At 39.1% G+C, this 27,343-nt stretch overlaps 2 protein-coding genes across 3 annotated transcripts in view; one reads left to right on the top strand and one right to left on the bottom strand.

The window, feature by feature from the left end:
- The window catches only part of HACD3 (3-hydroxyacyl-CoA dehydratase 3), a 38,189-nt gene extending 36,180 nt beyond the window's left edge, over positions 1-2,009 (top strand). Inside the window, exon 11 of the mRNA XM_042941681.1 lies at positions 671-2,009. Coding sequence (XP_042797615.1) covers positions 671-747 — 77 coding nt within the window. The 3' untranslated portion in view covers positions 748-2,009. The remainder of the gene's footprint in view (positions 1-670) is intronic.
- A 278-nt stretch (positions 2,010-2,287) lies between these two features.
- Positions 2,288-27,343, bottom strand: part of INTS14 (integrator complex subunit 14) — a 68,266-nt gene continuing 43,210 nt past the window's right edge. For both annotated transcript variants that reach the window (XM_042941678.1, XM_042941677.1), the window contains 10 exons: positions 27,057-27,164; positions 23,206-23,361; positions 22,305-22,423; positions 21,722-21,864; positions 19,653-19,745; positions 18,338-18,482; positions 16,961-17,094; positions 7,628-7,746; positions 5,375-5,440; positions 2,288-3,689 (listed from right to left, as the gene is read on the bottom strand). In XM_042941678.1, the coding sequence (XP_042797612.1) occupies positions 3,438-3,689; positions 5,375-5,440; positions 7,628-7,746; positions 16,961-17,094; positions 18,338-18,482; positions 19,653-19,745; positions 21,722-21,864; positions 22,305-22,423; positions 23,206-23,361; positions 27,057-27,164 (1,335 nt within the window). In that variant the 3' untranslated portion in view covers positions 2,288-3,437. The remainder of the gene's footprint in view (positions 3,690-5,374; positions 5,441-7,627; positions 7,747-16,960; positions 17,095-18,337; positions 18,483-19,652; positions 19,746-21,721; positions 21,865-22,304; positions 22,424-23,205; positions 23,362-27,056; positions 27,165-27,343) is intronic.

The raw sequence follows: 27,343 nt of genomic DNA, 5'->3' as shown, positions 1-27,343 counted from the left end.
TACAATGAGGAAACTGAGGTGAGGCTAAGCCATAGAACTAGTTAGTAGTCAAGTAGGATTGGAAAGTTTTTTCTGACTCTGAAATCCTGCGTTTTCGAATTTACTTCCTAGAAAAGCATTTCATACCTTTTAGACTAGTGCTTAATACACATTATTATATTAAAAGTTGAACTAAAAATAGGGCTGTTTTTATACTTAAGGTTTGTATATTTAATTTTGTGTAAATCTTACCTTAAAAGGAAGAAAAAAAACTGAACTCTAATTGACGGAATGTTTCGGGGTGAAGTATACTGATGTCTGCTACTTTCAGTGAAATACATCAAAGATGAGGTGGGAGTGGGCATGTGCTCAGACGAATATAATAAAAACTTAAAGTTTAAACCTAGGTGGTGTTCCCTGTACAGTATTTTAATCTTGCAGCATGTTTGAAAATTTTCATATTAGAATATGGGAGGGAAGTTAAATTATAAACCCTCTGGGGAAAAAATGAAGGGTCTCCAGTGCATTGATAATAACTTGGTTCAAAGCTGTAATTTCTGAGCACCTACAGTGAGCACAGTGCTGGTGGATAGGATAGGCAGACATCTAGAGACTGTCTTTGCCCCAAGAGCTTCTGGTTATAAATACAGACCAAGATTCCCTTTTCTCACTGGCTTCTTTTCTTTTTCAGGGTTGTACATAAATTTTCGTCACCTTTATAAACAGCGCAGGCGGCGCTATGGACAAAAAAAGAAAAAGGTCCACTGAAAACAAAGATTGAGAGGATTCCTTGCCAGTTTGAGCCTAATCTATAATTCTTACAGTTTTACCTTCTTGTACTGATGTAAAAGTTTTTTTAAAGTTAAATGATTAAATTCTCAGTGAAGCTATCTTCCCTTTTCCCCCATAACATTCCTGAATTTACCGAACTATCTTAGTGTAGTACTTGCATGACATGGGTTCCTGGTATCTGAGGACAGGTTTGTTCTTGTGTGTTCCATTAATGACCGCAAAAGACTCAGCCCTACCCCCACACACTCCTTGTCCTGTCACTCTCACACGGGCCAGAGATATTTCTTCAGTGCCCTAACCCTACCAGGTACTGGCCATTCTTATAGCTGGGAATTGTTCTTTTCAGCTGTTGCTTGCAAGAAAAAAACCACTGTTGCCTCTACAGGGGGCTGTGAAAGTGACTCAGGCAGGACCTTGGATATATTCTGTATCCAAGGAGTTGCTTGTTAAGTGGGGTGGCATTGATTTTTGGAAAATCAAGTTCAACTCAGTCATTGATAAAACATTTCTGAGTCTGAGTGGAGCTAGAGAACACCTATTACCTCTGAATCTTTTGGCCTCTAACACCACCTGCTACGTGCTTACCTGTGTGTGTGCACGGGAGAGGCATGGAAGGATTTGGGAGAAACCGGTCAGAACCTTGGAACACCATGATCACTTACTTCATTCCTGGCTAAATCAGAACTATTTTCAACACTAGAGAAAGATGAAACATTAGTTAGAAAACAATGAGATTATAAGAGTTCCAAACCCAAATGGCTACAGGGTGTCAGAGGGTGAAACTGGCAGTAAGACAGCGGCTGGCAGTGCAGCCTGTGGCAACCTGGGAGCAGACAAAACAGACCTACAAAATGGCCTCAGGCTGTGCACATACATAAAAAACCTTGCTATCATCCTCCGCACTGGCTGAGTCCATTTACTCGTGTACCTGTCAGAGTGACTGGTAGAACTGACCTCAAAAACACCTGCTTTATTCTTTGGTTTCACCTGTCTGCCGTCAGACGGTAAAAACAGAGTGAGAACTTTGGCTGGAGAAGCTCAACAAAGCTACCTGGCAGGAAACCCACCAACAGAGGAACTGAGGAAAATCCAGACGTTGTAAAGTTTGGTCATTGTCAAAAACATTGTTTCCTCTAATACATTCCAAGTTAACCAAGTAAAATATGTTAGAAGTAATGCTTGTATTAAAGAATTTAAGAGCATGATAGCTCTTTCTGTTCTGCCATTCCTACTGTTCTTGGGAAAGGGGGACTCAGTGAGTTATGCTGTTTCTCTGAGTCCAATATGGAAACTTGGTTTGACCTAAAAACATCTGATTAGCATAGGCTGGCTGATTTTTATAAGTTCACTGCACTGAGGGGTATTTTGCATGTCTGTAACTTCTGTCAACACTTGTTTGTGTTAACTTCCGTTGTTCTTTCAATTGACTTTCTATGTTTATTTGGACAGATCAGCTTTGCAGTATATGCTGCATCTTTGTGGCAGAATCCTGTATTCTTAGTGATTGTTAAAACTCCTTTATTGCTGTCTGAGAAAGCAAAAGATTGTGTATTTCTATTAAACATTTACAATCAAAATCCTAATAACTTGTGTTTAAAGATCATTTAGTCTGATAGGTTTTCAAGTTGTTAATGATAAGTCCTTTGTTCAGGGAAAACATTATATAGCATGTTAAAATGGTTGCTCGGGTTAAAGCCCGAGGGAGGGAGTAATACCTTAGGAAGTCCACAGAACAATTTGAAAAGTATCGATGACATAAACAAAGCTTAGTGAAGTTATGTGACTTGCCTAATATCATGAAGCTAGCTAATGAAAAGGTACTGTAACTGACCACAGTGATCCGTCAGAATCCACGGGTGGAACCTGGCTTAGGCAGAGACCTAACCAATGTCAGAAACAAGGAAGTCCATATGGAACCCAAGGAACTCTGGGGACTTATGAACCTGTGCCGCTTAGGAAGCCGAAATTATACACAGGTGGTAGGACAGACCAAAAGGCAAAGACCCATTAGCTTCCCAGTGAATCCATTTCATAGAAAATCAAGTATTTTATTTTCATTAAAAAAAAAAAAAAACTTGAAGAAACAGGAATCATTTTATACATTTACGGTTGCCGCTTAAAAGTCTGTATCTCAAGACATACCAAAAGCACCAAAGGGTTGCCACCAAGTTTTTGCCCAAGTTCTAAGGAAAGTTCTGAAGCTTAATTAGGTGTTGGGCTTGTATTTAGCAAGCCCCAGACAGTCTGGGCTACTCATTCTAAGGACAGGAGCCTGAAAGTGTCCTTATGGTTGAGAGAGGAGAGGAAAAAGGTGCCTTTCAGGAAGCTGGAGAGCCCTTGCTGGTTAGATTTCCTGAGGAAGTGGGAGAGAGCTCTGTGCTCAACAGTCCTTTAAGTTTCTGAGATGTGCCCATTGTGGGAGCAACAGCGTTTTTTTGGGCTTAAAGACTCAGCCCCCAAAAGCTAAAGTCAAAGCCCAAACTGGCAGCCACTCTTCGGAACCTCCCTCAGACTCTAGCAGAGTCACTGAAACCAGCAAGTGGTGCTTCTGAGACAGCCTCGGAGTTCTTCGGGTGGCTCCTGCAGAGGTGAACAAACTATAAAGTTTTTACCCTAAATCATTTTCACCTGGAATGACAAAAGAAGGAAGGCTCCCAAAGTCGGCTTTACATTCTTTCGGTGCTGCTTCCGGAGAAGTCTGTGTGCAAAGGTGTGATGTTGTGCTCATACCCAGCATACTCGGAGGTGCCAGTACTGGCGAGCTTGAGTTGCTGGGCAGCATGGGTCAACTGGAATGCAGCGTCTGGGTGCGCTGTGTCGGGCAGCAGTGTGCACTCCCTTTCCAGCATGTCAGCCACCCCTTTAAGCAGGTCCAGGAAACCAAATGCCAGGGCGGCCTTTCGTAAACGGTTTAGCTCCTGAAAGAAGATTAAAAAGAAAACAAAAACAAAAAAACCAGTGTTCCTGAAATGCATTTTCCTTATCATGTACTTTCTAAACGCTCAGCTTAGAATAAGTTTTCCTTGATCTCCGAACTTAAGTGAGCATTTTTATAGGAGAACAAATGCTCATACAGAGATGCCAATAACCAGAGAATGTGATGACACAACCAGGTCCTCTACAGGCAATCAGAAAGCTGGCAGACTGAGTGCTTACACCAAACATGAAGAGACCCTTGTCACACACCATTCACTCGTAACTCTCAGGAGGATTACCTTTCCCCTGTTACTCAGGTATGGAAAAGGCATGCCTCAAACCTCAGAGGGCTCTGAACCCTCTGGTGCCTCCTCTCTGGATGGGCCTCAGGCCGAACAACAACACGCTTAGAGGAGGCTCTGGAGGATTCAAGAAGTCTGACCTGAGAGACTGCCATAAAAAGAAGGGCCGGGCAGTGGATGGAAACAAGAGAAATACAAAGTTCCTCTAAAACCACTTAGCAGTGCAATCTAGGCAAGCTGTGTAGCCTCCCCAGGTCTCAGTGGTCTCATTTATAAAATAAGAAGGATGACCTCGTCCTTGCCCACAGGAGGGGCTGACTCTTGCCCAACAAAAAGAGGCCCTTCCACATCTGGTATGTGGGATTATATAAAACCAGAAAAGAAGTGGGCTTTCTGACCACCTCTCTACTATCATCTGTGAATGGGTGAAAAGTTCAGAAGAAGGTGAAAGTAAAGTGTGCCATCTGGATAGACGGCCGACAATCGTGTGTAGGGGAGAAAGGGACTATAGCCAAATAGTGGTCATCAAGGGCCTGTGTGAGCTCAGCTTCATGGGGAGGGAGGGCATGGTGGACTGAGCAGCTGTTTGAACTCTGATTAAGGTTGCTCTTCCTTGCCACAATTAGGTTTGAAGACACCAGTGACATGAAGGTAATGAGATAACACCCAGAGTAGCACGTATATTCTCCGGGAAGAGATGCTAGCCTGGGGTACGTTATGTGCACCATAATATATTAGTAGCTAGGCTACAAGTGACAACACGGCATACCTCACACTGCCACTTAATTTAATTTTGGCCAAACACCAGATGGACAGGGGAGAAACAAGGAGTGTACTTAAATTACCCCCTCAACTCCCCTCCTTGTAACTTTATCCCCTCCACCAACTGTTCTGGATTCAGCTAGACAGGATTCCAGAGGGCCGTCCTTTTGCAACTCATAAAAGTGCAATGTTAATAGTCATTCCTGAGAGCAGCTTCTCTGGTACAGTAAGAATGCTTTGGGAGATCACCATCCCAGGAAGTCATCCTGGCTGCCTGGGCTTTGGCTGGATACTCACAGGAGAGTGGTGACAGGGGTTAAGGGCTTTGACCCACAGGTTCTTTCAACTCCTTCCCTCAGCCATTCACAGCAGCACCAATACGGAGGAGCCCTTCTGCACAGAACCAGGCCATTTAAACACATCCACTTCTTAGATTTTGGATCAGCAGTGGACCTATCATTTCTATTGACTTTATCAAGGAAAAAACTGAGGCATAAGCTAAACATTTCTAATTCCTGTCCATGTTCACTCTGCCACCCCACATTCATAACTACTGTGAACCATTTATTTTTGGCACACATCCCAGGGCCCACCCTTTTCCACTGTAATTCTGACAGTCTTACCTTATAGAATGTCTGTGTTTTTTCAGGTAGTTTCCTTGCATTTCTTAAAATCTTCTGTACATCTGTCTATCAAGGGTAAAAAGATTTCAACATAAGGATTCTGTGGTAACAGGGGTAAGAATACGAAAGGATATCTCTAAATGTTTAGAGAAATGAATATGGGAACAGAGAATCTCTTGTGAGTTAATGTCACTATTCTGTTCAACATTAGTAAAGCACCTCCCTCCTTCAAAATGTTTGATAATAAATCCCGTTGGTGACAGAAATGAACTTGTCTCACAAAAACAAACCCAGTAAACTCATATATCTATGGCCAGCTGCTTTTTGGCCAGGGCACCAGGACCTGGGGGAGAAGAATAATAGTCTCTTCAACAAATGGTGCCAGGACAACTGGATATCCACATGTAGAAGAATGAAGCTGGACCCTTGCTTCACACCATATACAAAAAAATTAACTCAAACTGCTTCAGAGACCTAAGTGTAAGAGGAAAAACTACAAAATTCTTGGAAGAAAACACAGGGGTAAACTCTCATGACCTTAGATTGGTAATGATTTCTTAGTTATGACAACAGCACAGCAACAAAAGAAAACAAATTCTAACAAATATTCACAGGAGCATTATTCACAATAGTCAAAAGGTGCAAACAATTCAAATGTTTGTCAACTGAATGAATGGATAAATGTAGCCATCATCAAAAGAAATGAAGTACTGATACATGCTACAAGATATATGAACACTGAAAACATTAAGCTAAGTGAAGGAAGCCAAACACAAAAACCCACACATTATATGAGGCTATTTATATGAAATATCTAGACTAGGCAAATCCATAGAGACAAAAAGCAGATTAGTGGTTGTCATGGGCTGGGGGAAGTCAGGAATATAGAGTGACTTGCTTAATGGGTACAGGGTTACCTTTTGGGGTGATGAAAATGTTCTAGAGCTGCACAGTGATGATGGTTGTATAACATTATGGTTGTACTAAATGCCACTGAATGGTTTACTTTAAAATGGCTTAAATGATAACTTTTATGTTATGTGTATTTCACAATTAAAAAATTCACCCAAGGGTGCCCGGGTGGCTCAGTTAGGTTAAGTGGTTTTGGCTCAGGTCATGATCTCACAGTTTCATGAGTATGAGCCCCACATCGGGCTCTACACTGACAGCGTGTAGCCTGCTTGGGATTCTCTCTCTCCCACTTTCTCTCTGCCCCTCCTCTGCCTGCTCTCTCTCTCTCTCAAAATAAATAAACTTAAAAAATATATACAACCAGACCAAAACAAAATATAAAAAGTAATTTAAGAAAAAAATCAGCAATCCTTGTGACAGGGGAGTGCTGGGGTCAAGGATGGCAGGAAAGAGAGAACCTGATTTTCCAACAAAACCCCTACCCTCTTAGCCACGACAGGACGTGTCCAGTCTCCACGGAGAGGGGGCTAAAAGAAACTGTGCCATCAGCCAAAGCTATTTCCCTTGTCAGGTGGCCTAACTGCCTCTTCTCATTTGGCTTAGGTTGAATTCATTGGAGGAACAAAGAAAAAGAAGATGGTGCTCAAATGAGAAAAAAGGTTCAAAAATGATTTTTAAAAACAGGCAGAAAGGACTATACGTCAGTGGAAGGAGAAGCATCACTGAGTACATTGCCTGAAAGCAACATACCTTGTGACAGTATCATCTTAGCTTCCCAAGAAAGTGTGTTTGTAGAATTAAAGTGTAATGCCATTGCTTGGGTTCTACTGTGGGGACAGAAGAAATAACCCCATAGAGATTTTTATATCTTTCTCAAAACTGTTGTTAAAGATAAAAACCCATTATGTCAATGCCTCACTATGTCAAAAATTTTACACTGAAATTCAATGCCAGGAAAATGTATCTCTCTAGAACCGACATGCTTCCTTTTATCAGACCAGAAAAACCATATAATCCTACATGTTGCTTTTTTGACCTTGGTAGCAGGAAGCTCAGAGCCAAATTGCTCAAATATAATTATCATTTGCCTTGGGTTCCTGGCACAATTCTCTCTCCTCTTCCTCTAGGTTTTTTACTGCTCTAAATTTTCTAAGAAGTGATTTTGCTGCATACGTGTTTTACTGTAGGCCACCTCAATTCTTTTTTGGAAATAATGACAAACATTAGAAGTAAATGAATTACTAAGTATCAAAGGAAAGGAAAATCAAATCAAAGGTCTGCCTGCTTGCCAGAATCCCTCCTCCTGTCCCCAGTGGAAAGCAACTTGAATGGTAGTATTACCTGTAGGCCACTGGGTTTGATCCAGACAGTCACGTTCTGGGCATAACTGCGTTTGTTTTTGGGCTGCAGGGGGAATGGGCTCTTATTGTCATCTTCACCATAAGGGTTTTCTTTAGCATCTTAAAAGAAAAAGACATTGTTAAAATGATATCTGGCAAAACATACAATTACATTTCCAATTAGGCTAAAAGCTCTTTGAATCATTCAATCTTCTACATCCTGTTACTTCCCTAATTAAGAAAATCTATTAACTTCCCTCAGGTTAGGGAATCTGTTTGCAATAGAAAGCCACTGATGTAGAAGTCTATAAACAATCAACTGAGGCCCATGTAGGTAAAAAAGCAAAACAAAACAGCTTAATGTTTTCAAAGAGACAAGCTTCACTTATCTGCTTTATAAATTGAGTTCAGAGAGAATAATACAAATACATGCAACAATACTGAAGCACGTATTTAAAAAATATATAAAAATACATAGTACAATTCTATATAGTCAAGCCCAGCACTCTCCAACAGAATTTACTACAATGATCAAATGGCAGTCACTAGACCACACGGCCATTGGACACTTGACTTGTGGCTAGAGTGAGGAACTGAATTTTAAATTTTACTATCTTCATTAAATTTAAATATCCTCAAGTATCTAATGGCTCGTGGGTTGGACATCAGTCTAGGCACTGAGAAAATTCCAAAGGAAAATTACATATAGCCAAATTAAAGAAAGAGCATAAAAAATATTTTTTGGTGAAACATACCCCAGGTCATCATAGTTTATTAGTTCTTGTTTCCAAAGATTAAAAGCCAGGTTGTTTTTCAGTCATGTGAATAAACAAGGATTTCTGTTTTTCTATTTGCTTCCTGAGCCAATGAAACTTTGCCACAAACTTACAAAGCATACTTACATCTACTGGCTCATTTTATGCTGATTATTACCACCTTCTGGGGTAGACAGAGCAGGGATCATTTCTCCAAGTTCAGGGAGTTTAACTCCCTTGCCCAAATGTTCATGTTGGAAACTGGAATTAGCCTAGTTTCTCTGAGTGAGAAGCTCTCTAACCCCAATCTGGTCATTAATTTAATGTTTTATACTGGCCCCACAACTCCTGTCAGTCCCTTCTCCTCCCAGCCCCTCCAGAAGTACTGGTCCAGCTTTCCAGACCTATTTCCGTAAATACTTGTGTGTATGTATGTATATATGTATGTATGTGTATGTATATATATATATACACACATATATACATATATATACATACACATATACATATATACACACACACACACACACACACACACACACACTTTTTTAGCCAGGCCAAGGTCCCAGCAGTCTTTTTCCATGTAACATGTTTATTTCCAACTTCTCTGCCACTATTTCTGTTATTTCCTCTGCCTGGGGTGCTCCCCTTTCCTCATTCATTTATTCCCTTACTCACTTATTCACTCATGAGCTATATGGTCGACCCACCATGTAGCAAGCACCTGCTAATGTGACCGGAGAAGATATTTTTCTGGATTCAAGGAACTTACAGAATAAAGAATATTTATTAAATTCCAACTATGTGTCAAACATTTTACATATAGACCTTCTCTCCTTAGAGCAACCCTACAGGGTAGATATTATCAGTCCCATTAAAGATGAGGAAACTGAGGGTTAGACAGGTTGGACCTTCACGGGTTTCACAGTGACCCAGCTGGGCCTGGCTGCAAAAGCAACAGGTTTTCTACCACTGAACACCACTGTTCCTCGCATAAACTTACACTCTAGGTCCTGATCCTATCCCACCTTCTCCATGATCTGTCCCAAGTTTTCCTGGCACACGGTACTTTCTCTAGACCCTTTTCTACTATAGCGCCCAGTATCAGTACCAAACATTTCAACACCTGATTGAAGTCTATCTTGTACTGCCTCTAATTGTTTGGGGACTTTATGTGATAACTGGCTTGGCAGACAGAAAATACTGCATTTATGAATAAAGAACAGGAGACTCTCAGAAATAAGAAATATGATAGCAGAATTAACCAAAAAAAAAAAAAAAAAAAAAAAAAAAAGACAGTTGCAAGGTAAAACTGAAGATAACTTACAGGAATTAGAAAAAAATGGAAAAATGGGTGTAAGAAAATTATACACAAAAATCATAAACAGATGTTCTAGAAAGGGAGAAGAGAGAATACGGAGAGGGGAAAATCAAAGACATAATTCATGTTTCCAGAACTGAAGAACATGAATTGCTAGATGGAAGGGCCCACTGAATGCCCAGCACTATGAATGAGGAGACCAACAACTAAGGACATCATTCTGAAAATCCAGAACACAAGGGACACAAAGAAGCACCTCCAGGAGTGCAGAGAAAACAGAGCATCAAAGCCCTGACAGCATGGCACTAGACTCTTAACAGCAACACTAGAAGCCAGAAAGGAAAAATAGAGCTATGCTTCAAAACTCTAAGGGAAAGTGATTCCAAACCCATAACTCCAACAAAACCATCAACTGAGTGTAAGGGATGAAATACGAACATTGCCAAATAGGCAAGGTTTCAAACATCTACTTCCCATGTATCCTTTTCTCAGGAGGAGTCATGAAACAGGAGAGCCAGAGGAGAGATGGGAAGGCTGACCGCTCTCCAACAGGCCTCGAGAACAACCAATTCACTTTATGAAACAAGAGGAAGGGAAATTATACTAAGGGGAATAAAAAAGAAAACTGACAAAAATACATACTGGAAGAATGTAGCTGGAAGGTAGGAAAGTAGGAATTAGCAGTAAGTACACAAAAAAAGGAACAAAGAAAAACTAAGTAGAGAGGAAGGCCATGAGAACCCTGAGGGAGGACTGCTCTCATCTGCCACTGGCTGCCCCCAAAGCCTACTTGCCCAGTTATTTCCTGAAGTCTCTGAGCAACCTCAGAGATCGGAGTATCTCTCTGATTATTGCCTTCCTTTTCATGTTAGGATACAGCTGACCTCCGAACAACATGGGTTGAAATGGGTCCACTTACACACAGAATTTCTTCCATAAATACAAGTACTGTAAGTGTATTTTCTCTTCCTGAGGGTTTTCTTAATAACATTTTCTTTTCTCTAGAATACATTATATAGTACACATACAAAATATGTGTTAACTGTTTGTTATCAGTAACGCTTCTAGTCATTAGTAGGCTCTTAATAGTTAAGTTTTGGAGGAGTTAAAAGCTATAACCCCCATATTATTCAAGGGTCACCTGCACATTTATTTTGCCTGCTAGAAAAAAAAAAAAAGTGGGGCAGAGAACAAGGAATTGCAAAACAAAATGTAACTTGGTATACACCACATGGCTTAGGTGTAATTAACACATTGTCTAACAAGGACAATCAAGAACACTATAACCACACTGGAACAACCAAGAACACTATAACCGCACTGGAAGGATACAGAAAGGGAAAATGTGCTTCTTGGAGGGGTGGGTTGGGATGGTGTTGATAAGAGAGCTAAGTAGTGAACCTTAAAAAGTCAAAAATATGACATTTAAAATGAAAAAAAAAAGTTAAGAAATAATTATATATGTATATTAATTAGAAATGTAAATATAAAAAAAAAAAACCCATCCCCAAATTATAAGTTGTTAGTGGTTGTTTCTAGGAACAGAATGAGAAGTAGGAGGGAAAGGCATAAACAATGGTATTGTTCTGCATGCCTTGCTGTGACAATAAATAAATAAATAAATAAATAAATAAATAAAAACAACTTCTTTGACATAGGCCATAGAAATATTTTTCTAGGTATGTCTCCTCAGGCAAGGTAAACAAAAACAAAACTAAGCTATTGGGAGTACACCAAAATAAAAAGCTTTTTGCATGGAAAAGGAAACTATCAACAAAACAAAAAGGCAACCTACTGAATGAGAGAAGGTATTTGCAAATGATATATCTGATAAGGGGTTAATATTAAAAATATATAAAAAACTTATACAATGCAATACCAGAAAAACAAATAATCCAATTAAAAAATGGGCAGAGGACTTGAACAGACAATTTTCCAAATAAGACATACAACTGCCCAACAGGCACATGAAAAGATGCTCAATATCACTAATCATCAGGGAAACGCAAATAAGAACCACAATGCTATATATATAGTCAGCTATATATGCTGACTCTGTACCTGTCAGAATGTCTACAATAAAAAAAAAAAAAAAAAATTAACACACACACACAAAATAACAAGTGCTGGCTAGGATGTGGAGAAAAAGAAACCCTTGGGCAATGCTAGTGGGAATACAAATTAGTGCAGCCACTGTGGAAAACAGTATGCAGGTTCCTCAAAAAACTAAAAACAGAATTATCATATGATCCATCAATTCCACTACGGTATTCACCCAAAGAGAATGAAAACGCTAATTTGAAAAGATATATGTACCCCTGTGTTTTTTGCAGCATTATTTACAATAGCCAAGATATGGAAGCAACTCACGTCCTTTGATAGATGAATGGATAAAGAAGACGTGATATATATATACACACACACAAGGGACTATTATTCAGCCATAAAAAAGAAAGATCTTGCCATCTGCAACAACATGGATGAACCTAGAGGGTATAATGCTAAGTGAAATAAGTCAGAGAAAGACAAACACCATATGATTTCACTCATGTGTGGAATTTCAGAAACAAATGAACAAAGAAAAAGGCAAAACAAAAAAGCCCAGACTCTTAAATACAGAGAACTGGTGGTTGCCAGATAGGAGATGGGTGGGAGGATGGGTGAAATAGATAAAGGGAACTAAGAGTACACTTATCATGATGAGCACTGAGTAATGTAATTGTTGAATCATTATATTGTACACCTGAAACTAACAGTGTACATTATACTTTAAAAAAAGGAAAAGAAAACAATAAAAACAGCAGGATCTACCATTTATATATCTATTGTGTGTCAGTCGCTTTATGCACATTCTCTCAATAAATTCTCTCAACAACCCACTAAGGTAAGTTTTATTATCAATTATTACTTGCTGTCATAATGGCAATTCTAACCTCATAAGACTGTCACGAGAATTAAAGGAGATTACGCACTTCATTGTCTAGCAGAGTGCCTGGTACAAAGTTAAATTCAACAAAATGTTAGCTCTTATTATCTTCATTTGAAGAGAACAGACCCTGAGGGAGAAAAAAATGAATATGGGGCAAAGTAAAAAGCAGTTCAATTTGAATAAAGAACATATGTAACAAACCAAGCACGACTAGATTGGAAACTAGATTAGAAAGGAACTTAAATGCTACATCTTAGATCATTGACAAGTATCTGCGTGAGAATGTCACAAGTCTAGGTCAGGGGTTGACAAACTTTTCCTGCAAAAAGGCAGGCAGTAAATATTTTAGAGTCTGTGGGTTATATGGTCTCTGTTGTAACTACTCAACTCTGCCACTGAAGCAGGAAAGCAGTCCTCGATAAACATCAATTAATGCATGTGACCATGTAATAAACCTTTAGAGTAGAACTTTATTTACAAAACAAGCAGTGGGCTAGTGTGGCCAGCAGGCATTGGTTAGCCGACCTTTGATCTAAATGAAAGGTAAAAGAAAACCAGACCAAGGCAAGAGCAGTGCAAACAAAAAGGTAGAATAAATTCAGGAATGCTACAGAGACCAGGAGGTGAGCAATCTCTTCACCCTAACACATACACATGGCTTCTTGCACCCGGTGCTCTCCAATTACTGCCTTACTTCTCTCCTCTTGTGGCAAACTTGTCATCTTCGTTTCCTCATCTCTCACTCATTCCTCAACTTGCCTCCTGTCTAACCACGACTGAAGCTACTCTTAACAAAGCCACAAAAAATGTCCTGTCGACGTCAAATGATTCTTTCCTCTTCATTTCCATTCCTTCCTAAAACTCTTTAGTCATTTACAACATTCTGTGGCCTCTTTCACATTAAGTTCTCAAGGTGGCAATCCTAATCTTCCTGTTGGTCTCCATTCAAAGGAGATATAATGCTCATATAATTTAAAGGCTTTTCTTTAAATCAGGAACTCATCTTCAGCGAGGATGGTTTTTCTGCACAAGTCTTTATGCCCTGTGTTGCCATTATATTAACTCCGGAGGTTGCACCATGGGTTTCATTGCTTCAGAAACGGGTTAGTGCATTGCTTGGTTTTGGGGATCCCCACTTCAGAATTGGGAGTGTCAATCTGCATGGTGCATGACTCATGAGACTTTTAATTTTTTAAGTTTATTTGTTTGTTTATTTATTTATTTACTTGGAGGAGGAAGAGCAGAGAGAGAGAGAGAGAGAGAGAGAGAGAGACAGAGAGAGAGGGAGAAAATCCCAAGCAGGCTCTGCGCTGTCAGCACAGAGCCCAGTGCAGAGCCCAATGCAGGGCTCAAACCCATGAACCTGAGCCAAAACCAAGAGTCAGCTACTCGACTGAGCCATCCAGGCACCCCAGGAGACTTTAATTTTTATAATATCTGGAAAAGCAGGTAGAAACAATGGGTTCTTGTCATCCTCTCACTAAGGGAGTAGACGTTCCACATTCCTAGCTTTACTCAGAGTTTTCAGTTTTATCTTATTTGGAAGCAAAGTCATATTCTCTTTCCCTGTGTAAGCTTTAAAACACCAGCCCCTGCATCCTGGATCAAGAGCTGGCCAACTATGGCCTTCTTTTTGAGTTACAAATGGTTTTTATATTTTTAAATAGCTGGGGGAAATCAAAATAATATTTCATGACACACAAAAATTGTATGAAGTTTAAATTTTGGTGTCCATGAAGAAAATTTTATTGGAATATGTCATTCCCATTCATTTATGTACTGTGCTATAATGGCAGAGTTAATAGGAGTTATAACAGAGAGCACATGACCTGCAAAGTCTAAAATATTTATTATCTTGCCCTTCACTGAAAAAGCTTGTTGACTCTTGGTCTAGCATCTAGGGTGTATATTTAGTCAAACTCTTTTCTAGGCATATATGTGCATATATGCATGCACATATGTATAAGACAGAGTATGTAGGTCATGTATCTTACATGTGTATGAGACAATGTACCTTCTTCTTGACTCTCTATTGTTTTGGTTTCTGTGACATCACTGTTTTCTCCTTTTCCTTCTGCCTATTCCTTCTCATTTTCCTTTACTAGCCAGTGCCCTTTCCACTGTCCCCACCAGTTAGTCCTTCCTAGGGGTTTGGTCCTTGGCTCCTTTTTTGCCTTAACTACACAGCTTCCTGAGGGTAGGGCTTCTTAAAGTGTGGTTATGGATCACCTGGACTGTTATCACTTGGGTTATATTAAAATTGTAAGTTCTTAGGCCAGAATTCAGACCTACTGAATCAGTCCTACCCCATCTTTAAGTGGGGCCCAGGAAACAATTTTTAAACAAGTTTTGTTTTTTTTTTAATGCATACGAAAAATCAAATGTGTGAAACCACTACCTAAGCTTATGCTCATTTTCACCATTTTAACTATCAGTGATATGCTTATAACTAAAAATTATACATCCAACTCTGCCCCCTCTCTAGAACTCTTCCAGGAGTTGTCTCTAGGCACCTCCACTTAAATCTCATAGGCATAAACTCGAAATGCACAAAAGATGTCTTCCCAAACCTACTCTTCCTCCTCTGTTCTGTTCATTTTTTTTTAAAGTTTTATTTATTTTGAGGTGGCAGGGAGGGAGAGAGGATCCCAAGCAGGCTCCGTGCTGTCAACACAGAGTCCAACACGAGGCTTGAGCCCACAAACCATGAGACTATGACATGAGCTGAAATTAAGAGTCGTATATTCAACCAACTGAGCCACCCAGGCATCCTTTTCTCTCTTTCAATCAACAGTATCACCTTTCACCCTGCAGTCTAGTTCAGAAACCTGGGATCATTCTTGACACTTCCATTTCCTTTATTCCCATATCTAAAGACTGTTGATTCTACCTCCTGAATATCTTTTGCATGGATCCCCACCCTATCTATTCCCAGCCACTGCCCTGTTCTGGGCTCTCATCTTTAGGAATGTCACAGGAGACTTCGAACTGCAGGATGCCCTTACCTTTCCAAATCCACACGCCACAGTATTATCTTTCTAAACGTAAATTCATTAGCTCTCACTTAATTTCAGCCAAACTGCACAACTCCAGAGGCTCCACTGCCCAGAACACAAAGTCTCCCAACTGGTATCTCCACTGTTCTCACATGCACCTCCTTCAGTGGCTTCCCGGTACCTGCAGAATAGTTTTAGCTCTTCACACTTCAAATGAAGCCTGCCCTATTCCAGCCATTGCCAAGCTCTAACCTAACATCTGGCCCTCCCACCACTACCCTCATCCTTTGTGTTCCAGATTTGTTTTTCTATAGGTGTTCCATTTGTCCAGGATGCCCCCTTTGCCTTCATCAGCTCAGTACATCTTTTTCTTCAAACTCCAGCTAAGGTGTCCCTCCTCTGTGAAGATTCTCCTGAGTTCTCTGGCAGAGATGATCATTAAAGCCAACTCTGATCTTGTACCAGTCTATGTTTATTATTCCACTTTCCACTAGACTTTGAGCAACTAACTTCTGCTAACTCTTTTATCCCCTGAAAGGTTGCTTGGTAGATGTACCTGAAATTGAAATGGGCCCAAATAAGTCAAGGATGACTCTACAGTTGGAGCCTGGGTACCTAGAAGTACTTAGGCTTCCATCGGTAGGGGCAAGGAAATCAGAAGAAGTAATCGTTTAGTGAGGGAAATGGTGAGAGACACTGGTTTCTGTAACAAACATGCTGAGCTTAGTACTAAGGCAGAATATCTAGGTGGACAGGTCCAACTAGGAACTGGAAATACAATATGCAAGTTCCAGGGAGAGATCGAGTAGGACCAGAGTGATGGATCTAGGGGAAGCTGAAGCTGTAATGGCTGATGAAATAACCAAGAGAGAATAATAAGCTAAGAGAAGAAGGCAAACAGCATTCTGAAAATCATGAGGCAAGAGAAAAAGACAAAAGGACAAGAAAATACCAGGAGAATGTAATGTTAGGAAAGGTGAGGGAAAACACTTTCCAGAAGGAAGGGAATTAAATTCTCTAGGAATGACTGAGGTTACCTGGTTTGAAAATAGTGCACTGGAGAAAAAAAAGTTTATAGACAGTATCTTTTTACCCTAAGCAGCGAAAGTATTTACATTTACTTAAAGCAACCTAAATGTTGGTTTTCCTTGACATAAAGTTAAAAGTTCAAACATCAAATTCTGTTGGGGTTCTCCATGCACATATCCAGCATCAGAGACCACAGCACACCCCTAAGGGAGATCACACAGCTCTCTGACTACACAGTCAGAGCCATTCAGAATAGTAGACAGAAAACAAAGTCAAGGTAAGTAAAATCTGATCTGGGTTATACCTGAAATAGGACCCAACTGTGCCATTTTCCCTAGCCATGGGAGAGGTTCTGGGCCAGGCTCAAAGAGAGACATCATGAGGTTTGATTTCTTCTTGCTGTCAGCTTGGGAGTAGAGCATTCCATGCCATTCAGGACTAGATGGAGAGAAGATGGAAGACCAGAAGAATGTCAAGCCTGGGACTGTAAAGTTAACAGCTTGGAGCCTGGAGTCTGCTTCAGATTCTCTGTCTCCTTCTCTCCCTGCCCTCCCCCTCTAGCACTCTGTCTCTCTTTCTTAAAAATAAACATTAAAAAAAAAAAAAATCACAAGGGCAGCAAATAGCCACAGAGGTCGGAAGGAGTAAGGGCTGCAACCTATGTTTCAGCTGCCTCCTTGAGTCATTCACAGCAACACCAACACAGGGAGTACTTCTAACAAAGGGCACAAAGCCATCACCCAACTCCGTTCCCGCCTCTCAAGGGGCCCCAAGGGATTCTCATATTCAGAGCCAGTACAAGTAACTCAGCAAACTAATACCTAATAAGAATTGTATTCTTCTTTTTGGACCAGGTAATTTTAACTCAAGTAGAAATGGAGCTTCATTTGAGTACTCCTAATCTCTTCATCTTCTATACCAGTCAACCCCAGGTGATGGCCAGAAGATGATCAGTCACCTCTTCTTTCCTAACAATAAGTATTATAGAGAGGGAAGCAGACGGCTTTGCAAATTTCAAGACTGCAGCACACGTGAAAGCTAGAAAGGTTTTCCTCATGGGAAGGGTTATAGCACAGTGGTTATGAGCATGGGCTCTGGAGTCAGAATGCATGAGTTAAGAACCCTGGCTCTTTGGTTTACAAGCTGTGTGACCCTGAGCAAGTTCCCTGACCTCCGTAAGCCTCAGTTTCCTCATCTATACAATAGGGATAACACTATATACAACTGTTGTTGTGAGGGATTTAATGAATTAATACATGTAAAGTGACTACAGGAGTGCCTGGCACATAATACAATGTTCAACCAATGTTCTTGGCATCTTTTTTCATTTAGTTCCTCCTCCTCATTTTATAGCTAAGGAGTCTGTGAAGATTGCATAAGATATCATAGCAAGCAGTAGCACTGTTATAACTAAGTCCAGATTTCCTAGATAAAAATAGAAAAGAGGAAAATAGAGAAAGGATATAAAAGCAATATAAATAAAAAAAGGCTCACTCTATACTGACTTTAGGGGATGATTTAAAGAGCAGTTTAGAAGGTGATGGTAGGTGGGAAGGGTATGGCAGGGAGAGGAAAAAGATGACAAGAATATTTCTATTTCCTTCAGAAGAGTCCAGGAAATCCTTTACTTTGTAAATTGATTCTCCCTTTCATTCAACCAAAGGTAAACAAAGTTTCTTACCCTAATTGAACTATTGCCACCATTCCTTCCACTTTTAGGCTGCCATGGAGCAGGACACAAAAGTTGGGTATTTTGCCTGCAATCTGATTGGCTGAGTTTTCATCTTCATTGTCATCAGTTATTCCAGTACCCACCTCATCACCTTCTGTGAAGAGAAAACAGGTCAGACTGAGATTAGCTACAAAACTTCCAGACCCCAATTATACTCCTAGGCTGTTTCTAGCCTTGGAAGGAGAGTATTTGCTTATAAAGGAATATTACTTATAAATTGCTTATATGGGAATAAATAAGAAAAATTCTTATTCTGGTTTTCTTATATCCATATAAAAACCCATTTTCCCATATTATATGAATTCCATTTATATGGAACATCCAGAATAGGTGAATCTATTGAAACAAAAAGGACATTTACTGGTTACCTGGGCTTGAGGGATATGGGAAGCTAGGGGTTGACAGCTTAAAGGGTTCCTTTTATGGTCGTGAAATTAAAACAGCAGAACCAGTTTCTTAGTATATTAGGCAACATTCAATTTTTATATAAAAAAAATTTTAAGCTTATTTATTTATTTGAGAGAGAGAGCAAGCGAGCATGCGCATGTGAGTGGAGGGAGAGGCAGAGAGAGGAGAGAGAGAATCCTAAGCAGGTTATGCTGTCAGCATGAAGCCTAACATTAGGCTTAAACCCATGAACAGTGAGATCCTGACCTAAGCCGAAATCAAGAGTCAGACACTTAACCGACTGAGCCACCCAGGTGCCCAAGACATTCCTTTTTTTTTTTTTCTTTAAATGTGTATTTTTGAGAGAATGTGAGCAGGGAAGGGGTAGAGAAAGAAGGGGACAAAGGATCCGAAGCGGGCCTGGCACTGACAGCAGACAGCCTGATGTAGGGCTCAAACTCACCAACCATGAGATCATAACCTGACCCAAAGTCAGATGCTTAAATGACTGAGCTACCCAGGCCCCCATTCCATTTTTAAAAAATCCAATCCAGTAGGGGTGCCTGGGTGGCTCAGTTGGTTAAGCATATGACTTTCGATTTCAGCTCAGGTCACAATCTCACGGTTTGTGAGTTTGAGCCCCACATCAGGCTGTGCACTGACAGTGTGGAGCCTGCTTGGGACTTTCCCACTCTGTCTGCCCCTCCCCTGCTCATGCGCTTTCTCTCCCTCTCTCTCTCTCTCTCTCTCTCAAAACAAATACATAAACATTAAAAAATTAAAAAAAAAAAACCCGATCCAATAACTATTCCTTTCCCCCAATTCTTCAGATCATAAGGTGCTTCATCTTTATAACCAGAATAGGAAAAGAACTCACCTTTGTTAAGTGCTATTGGTAGGACCAGATGTCTGGACAGAACTGGGGGACTAGAAATATCAGCTATATCAATAAATCCCACTATTTCCAAATCTGAAAAAAAATGGAATCAACACAATTAATTCATGCTATAGAGAAGTACATTATTTTCTACGTACTAGATTTTACAAATACAGTACTTAGGTAAGGAATTCAGATGCGCTGACTAGGAATGTTATTAGAAGTTTCTCTGGATGATTTCATAATTTGCATTTTAAATAGCTGAAGAAATAATACTACATGCCTTTCATTTAATGATTTAAGTTATAAGACAAATCAGCTAGACTTTATTTTTATGAGGCTGGGTCCCCAGCCAAGACGAAAGCTTCAAGGTTGAATCCCTGTTTAGTCAGGGATGCTCTGGTCAGCAGGGGGCATCGCAGTGTAGCACATCCACCAAGCCACCGTCGCAGGAGGAACTGCCATCCTGGGACAGTAAAGCTATCATTAAAAACATTTTTGTGAGAAAGAAATATATTATCTATAAACCCAAGGTAGCAGTATAACCATGACAATGATTGCTTTATAGAAGCTGTATTAAAGACCACGGGTATTTGTTGAAAACCTAATAGGTAAAAAATGAAAGTTTTATCCCAAAGTACTTTTTTTTTAAAGTTTGTTTTCTGATTATATAAATAGAAAAACTTGGAAAAACACTAAAAATTGTAAAGAAGAAAAGTCAGTCGTTCTTCACCGTCAAAGGAAACCTCTCTTAATATTTTATTGAATTGCTTTTCAAGTCTTTCTCCTAGGCACAGACATACTCATATTCTCAAAACGATTTTTTAAAAAAATCAGAGTCACAGTGAGTACGTTGTACTTCAAACACACCAGGAAATCTGCTTCTCTGGAGAGTTGTCATTACCTTCTTCAGCTTACTAACAAATGAATCAGCATAAAGCAGTTACATATTTTTCATCTGAGTAGCACAAGGCCTGCATTTTAAAGTGGCTTAAAAGAAGTATAAGCTATGGACAAAGATCTTGGACCAAAAGTTTATATGGAAAAGAAAAGACCAATTCAAAGGTACTAATCAAAAGAGACGGGAGGGAGTAGAATCTAGATGTTTTGAAGGCAACAAAACACTTGACACAGCTTAACACAGTGTAGGAGCCACAGTGAGAGAGAGGGATGCCCTACTTCCAGACAGCCAGGAGCTTAAAGACACAAAAAATAAAAAGCCTTTGCACAGCCCTTCACTCTCAAGACTCCTTCAAATCTATACACCCATGAGTGAAATGAACATTTACTGTGCACTTAATTTTAATCATTTGTTGACTGAGCAATTATCTAGTAAACACCTATAAGCATCAGATACTGTGCTAGGCACTGAAGGGACAATGATGATATAACGTGCACCCACCACCTCGAGTGGTACACCCACCAATAGGAGACAACTCTCCTCTCCACTCTTGTTAGGTTTGACTCACTTTGCCAATCTCAGCTAAGCACAGCACTATCAGCACGAACCAGGTAAAAGCAGTAGCACATCTCTTCCTTTTAGTTATAATATAAGCACCAGGGCTAAAGGGGTATAGTATATCAGAGCAGAGACCTCAGAGAGACCATGATTCATCTAAAGATTTCCACGCACCTAGGCAATCAGAATTAGAGGAAGTGATTTGTCCAGCATCACACAGGAAGAACCACACAGCCAAGTTTAGAAGCTAGCTCTTCACAGATGATCTTAATTATGATGCTAATCAATCTTAGTATCTCTTAAGAATTACTTCAAGGATATCGTCACTAGTAAATCTGGTCATGATTTCTAACTCTATTTAATTTGTGGGCTATAGTTATCTAGGATTGGAGATTAATTCATGACCTCACCATGAAAGATTACCAGCCTGCCACCCCTTAGGCAATGCTTCCTCCCACCCAAAATATACATACTGGTGATGACAAGAGCACCCTGGTATGAGAACTTACATTTCTTTTCAATCCTCTTGGATAGAGAAGAGTAGAAGTCAGAAGTTACAAGAAAGTAAGGATGACAGAAGAACTAAGAAGGAAGTTAAAAAACACATTACCTGTGTTGATGACTTTAGGAATGGGATCGATTTCCTCATCTACAACAAAAGGCTCTGGTCTGGGGAAGACTTGCACATCAGCGGTTAGATGGCCGCACTTGAGAACAGCATGGAAAGGCGTATATGCTAGATCTATTAGTTTTCTAGAATATGAGGATTAATTGTTATTAGAAGAGTAATATGATACATATTTTTTCATGTAATTTTTTCAAGATGCTAAGTTTATTTTCCCTTCAAGTTGATTCCAAAACTATGATCTGACCATTTGTGAAATAGAACAAAGTCTGACACTTTTGGTGAGCAAATTTCAATCCTGAATAGCCCAAAAGCAAATTAATCTTTTGAAACTGCTGAGTCGTTGTAAGGAGGTCAATATCTATAGACATCGCTGATTCAGTCATGCCTAATTTAAAAGGGAATGAACTTTAAAAAACCACTACTACCATTAATTTTTACCTGACAATTGTGCAACTCAGGAAAAATAAAATAACAATTAGAAATAATTAAACAGATCTTATAGTGGAATATCAAATTATAACAACAGATTGTAAGAAGGCAAAAAAAGCTCAAAGGATATACTCACCCAAACATAGACTGCACATTTTTCAAGCACAGGGGGCCATCAATAGTAAAAATCTGCCCTTCACCATTGTTTAAATCTATGAGACGTTCAAGGCAATCCAAAGAATCAGTACTCTGAAGCTACAAGGCAAAACAGATGACCCTTGTAAAGTGGCACACAATGACAGATTATTATCAGCACACCAAGGTCAAACCCATCACAATAACACAGCCAATAAGTAATAGAAATGATTTTTTTAACAATGTGAGAGAAAAATAACTATAACAATTTTGATTCAAGGTTACTAAGAGGAATGTTATATAAAATGATACCAGTAGAGCTATTTCATTCAAAAAGTTTTACTAAGATTCTCAGAAGTGACCACAGTTGGTATTTACAGTATCTTTCCTCCAAGGCGTTTCTAACATCTTTTGGTGAGAACCATCATTATCTACATTCTACAGACAGAAAAACTGAGGTGAAGAAAGGTTAACTAACTTTCCCAAAGAAATGAGAAAAGCAGGAAGTAGAGCTTAATAAAACATGTATCAGTAGTGTTACTTTACTGAAAAAGTTCAAGCACACTTCTGTCAACATTTCTGGTGGAATGGACATAAGAATTCCTAAACGAGAGAAATGTCTTAACACCAAAAAGAACATTTTGACTTTTAGGCATCTGAAGAGTCTCTGTGGGAAGTAGGATAAACAACAAGTCCAGCTATGTTTCCCGAGATGGGCAACCTCTAAACCTCCAAAGAGCATTACAGACCTAGAGTCTTTTCAAATATAATTTAGTGACCAGCCTCAGCTGAAACCAATGGAGTTCAATGCTATAGTATACACAATATTACTATTAATGGAATATACTAAAAAATAAAATCCTAAGATGTATCTAACCAAACTAAAAAGAACTTGGTATTACCTCCTCCAAATTTGCCATGCACATGATGTATAACTTAGATGGGAAAGGAAAAGGTAGTGGAAACCTGTTGCTCTCGCTTCGTTGACTGTGAGTAGCTAGGGAATGCCGCAGTGACCCTCTACCAATGCCAAGACAGCCATCTGTCACCAGAACAACCTGTTTGCAAAGCGTGAGAGGTTTGTACATGAAATAACATATTTATTTAAAGCAGTCTCATTTAGCAATGTTTTCATTTCTCCCTAATTGCACCTACACTGAAAAGCCCATCTCTTCGGGGAGATAAGCAAGAAGGTAAATAAATCTCAAAAACATTTTGTCAAGTGAAAGATGACACAATGTAGGACTCTATTTATATGAAGTTCTAGTACAGATGCAACAAAGCTAAGATAAATCAAACAGGAGACTTTGGGTATAGGGGGATAATGACTAGAAAGGGGGTTGAGGAAACTTTGTTGGATAACGGAAATGTTCTAGACCTTTACTGGAATAGTGGTTATATAGGTGTATGCGTCTGTCAAAACTCAGGGAACTGTGTGCTTAAGATCTACGCATTTTACTGTATTTTATATAATTAAACATAAAAACTAGTACCTACCTATGAATACTTAAAATCATATAATCAATTCTTACTTAATTGTATTAAAACTAGAACTCGATCTCTTAGCTAAGGGGTGGGCCCCTATGGCACTGGACGTCAAGAATGACATGAGGATCTATTTTACGTGGACCTAGGAAATCTGAACCTTGACACTATTTTCAGAGATGTCAAACTCTACCTGGTCAATTAAAAAGACCAGCGTTTCAGGGTGCCTGGGTGGCTCAGTCAGTTAAGTATCCGACTTCAGCTCATATCACGATCTCGTGGTTTGTGGGTTCGAGCCCCGTGTTGAGCTCTGTGCTGACAGCTCAGAGCTTGAAGCCTACTTCAGATTCTGTCTCTCTCTCTCTCTCTCTCTCAAAAAATAAATAAACGTTAAAAATATTTTTTAAAAATGACAAGTGTTTTAAAAATGTATCCATAAAAACCATTTAACCAGACATGTATAAGACCTTTAAAATACATTCTTAATCAACCTGTAATTTGAAAATGCCTTCGAACTATACCAACAATAGACAGTGGTTACAAATCATTTTCCTCATTGCTTCAGAGACCCTACAGGGTGGTAGACTTTCCAAGCATTCCAGAGGAGGACTGTTTTGGCTTTTCCTATTCTAGACTTGTACTTGATAAAACAGCCATTAAAGCAGTATTAGGTGACTGCAACCATGTGAAGTACCAAGATTGGCTCTTGTTTCTAAAGCCCAAGAATGCTCAATGGCAGTCTTCTGGAGGGATGTCATCTTTTGGGAAGATAGTCAATTTATTACAAGGCAATGTCCTCTTCTATGAACAAATGCTATATAATGATTTACTTCTGCCCCTACTTTTTTCAGATGCTTTGTGATAATGGAAATATTTCATGTAATATCAAAATGAGACAGACGTCACTGAGATAATGAAGACATGGTCCAGCTGTCTAAAACCTTGGTTAATAAAACTCCATGTTAAAACAAATCTATATGATAGCAACGGATTATAAAAACAATCACTAATAACTTCCACACCTAGCACACTGTTTTGGACCTGATTCACTCCAAAACTCATCAAACAAATCTAAGTGGATCCAGGCCTAGCCCCATGACCTCAGGGAACAGTACATCTCAAATTCAGATTCTTCCTTTTGCAAAGGAAGAAAAAATATTAAAAGGCAGAAGTCTGCATGGTACACAAGATCTTGCTTGTTACATATTTTCTGAATTTCTTCTCTAAAATGACTGAAGTAGCAAAGGAAACTGTGCTACCAGCTAGCTTCTAGTTCAGAAGATACTGACAACAAAATTTCATTTATTCAGTATATTGTTAGGACATTAGAAATTCTGTATGCAGATTTACCAAATAAATGTTTATGAAGGTGCCAAATATGTTTATTTCTGAAAATAAACTGATCTAAAGGCATTTATGGCATTTGCTAAAGTGATTTAACCTTTATAGCAGCTCAGGGCCTTCATTAACCCATGAGTTCATACTCTGTAAAACAGGGTGGTTTGACAGTAAGAAAAAAACCCAAAAACCAAAAAAAAAGTTGGGTTCTTGAGACAGACTTCACATGCAATAAAACTCATCCTTCTTAGTATACAGTTCTAGGAATTCCAACAACTGCCTTTAGTGAGCAACGACTTCTACAATCAAGATAAAGGCTAGTTCTGTCCTGTCACTTTCCATTCTCCCTTGTGCTTCATTTAAGTCAATCCCCTAACCCATCCCTCACCCCCAGGCAACCACAATCTTAAAAAATAAATACCAGTTATGCCATTGACACTACTAAAGAATCCATGTTTGACCATATAATAAAAAATCATATGCTATGGCACACTGCCTGTTTTCGTAAATAAAATTTTATTGCAACACAGGCTTTTCATTTATTTACTTTTTATCTATGGTTGCTTTCATGCCATGACAGTGGGAATGAGTTGTCGTCACAGACATCTGCAACATCTAAAATACAGAAAAAGCTTGTTGGGGTGCCTGGGTGGCTCAGTTGGTTAAGTGTCCGACTCTTGATTTCAGCTCAGGTCATGATCTCATGGTTTGTGAGACAGCCCTGCAAATCCTGCTTGGGATTCTCTCCCTCCCTCTCTCTCTGCCTCTCCCCAGCTCATGCTTGCTCATGTGTGTGCATGCGCTCTCTTAAATAAATAAAGTTAAAAAAAAAGAGAAAAAGAAAAAGCTTGCTGACTCCTGTTGTAGATTACTATAATTTTTCTGTTAGTGATTTTTTGTTTTCTCCTTTAAAATATGGTACCACTTCTCAAAGCACAAGCATATTCGTCATTGTATTTCTTTTTGTTTTTGTTTTGTGCTTCACAGATATCACAGTTTTTACAAATCGAAGGTCTGTGGCAACCCTGCACTGAGCAAGTTTATCGGTGCCATTTTTCTAATAGTATTTGCTCACTTCATGTCTCTGTGCCACATTTTGGTAATTCTTGCAATATTTTAAACTTTTTCATTATTGCTATCTTTGTTATGGTGATCTGTGTCAGTGATTACAACTTTCAGTTGACAGCATTTTAGCAATAAAGTATTTTTAAATTAGGATATGTACTTTTTTTTTAGACATAATACTATTATACACTAAATAGACTACAGTATAGTATAAACAATTTTATACATACTGGGAAAGCAAAAAATTCATGTGACTCACTTTACTGCAATATTAGCTTTATTCTGGTAGTCTGGACCAAACCCACAGTATCTCTGAGGTATGTCTGTACCTAATATTTATAGCAAACTTCCAATTCTCTTTTCATCTTAATACTCTGTTCTGACTTGATGCTAATGTGGACCCTGCTGTGGACTCTAAGTAAAGGGCAACAGATATATGACATTCATACTCCCCCCATTTTTAGACAACTCAGTTGAGATGGTTAAGTTTGCTAAATAAATGCTACAGTGAGATAATGAAGACAGAGTATAATGTACTGATGTTTATAATTGTATCATTCAAAATTATAATTACCCCTTCTAGGAAGTGTTCTAAAATTCTACTGTGAGCACTTCGTGTTTTATACAAACAATATTGGTTTGCAATAAGCCAATTTACTAGGAGAATGCTTTCCTCAAGGCATAATTTTGCTGTTTTCTGAGCATGGTAGTGTTGACTTAGTGCCTTCTTTTAAAAAGATACCAATCGTGTATAATGTAGTTTATAGAAATTACAATGCATGCTGTGTCAGAGCCTAAAGAAAATCGAAGCACCTCAGTGGTTAATGGTTTTAACTTAGGGCAATGAAAAAGAATTGATCATTACCTGGCAAGGAATTGCACCACCCCATTCTTGCTGAACAATATTGCAAACACCAACTAATGCAGATTCCAAGCAGGTTTTATCATAATCATCCATATTACTTAGTGCTTCCTAATTGAATAAAAGATAAAATTGCTCATTATTCTTTACTGTCTTAATCTGTTATTAGAAAACAACATAAACCATTCAAATCATGAACGTTACACAGGGGACATTGTGTTTCTGAGAGCCCAAAAGCATAGTTTCTCAAAGAAAAATGGTAAGACAGGCTTCCTCAACCACAAAGGACA

Source organism: Panthera leo, chromosome B3 (genome assembly GCF_018350215.1).
Source record: "Panthera leo isolate Ple1 chromosome B3, P.leo_Ple1_pat1.1, whole genome shotgun sequence".
Classification (NCBI taxonomy): Eukaryota; Metazoa; Chordata; class Mammalia; order Carnivora; family Felidae; genus Panthera; species Panthera leo.
Note: the sequence above shows the minus strand (reverse complement) of the source record. Positions and strands in the feature narration are given on the sequence as shown.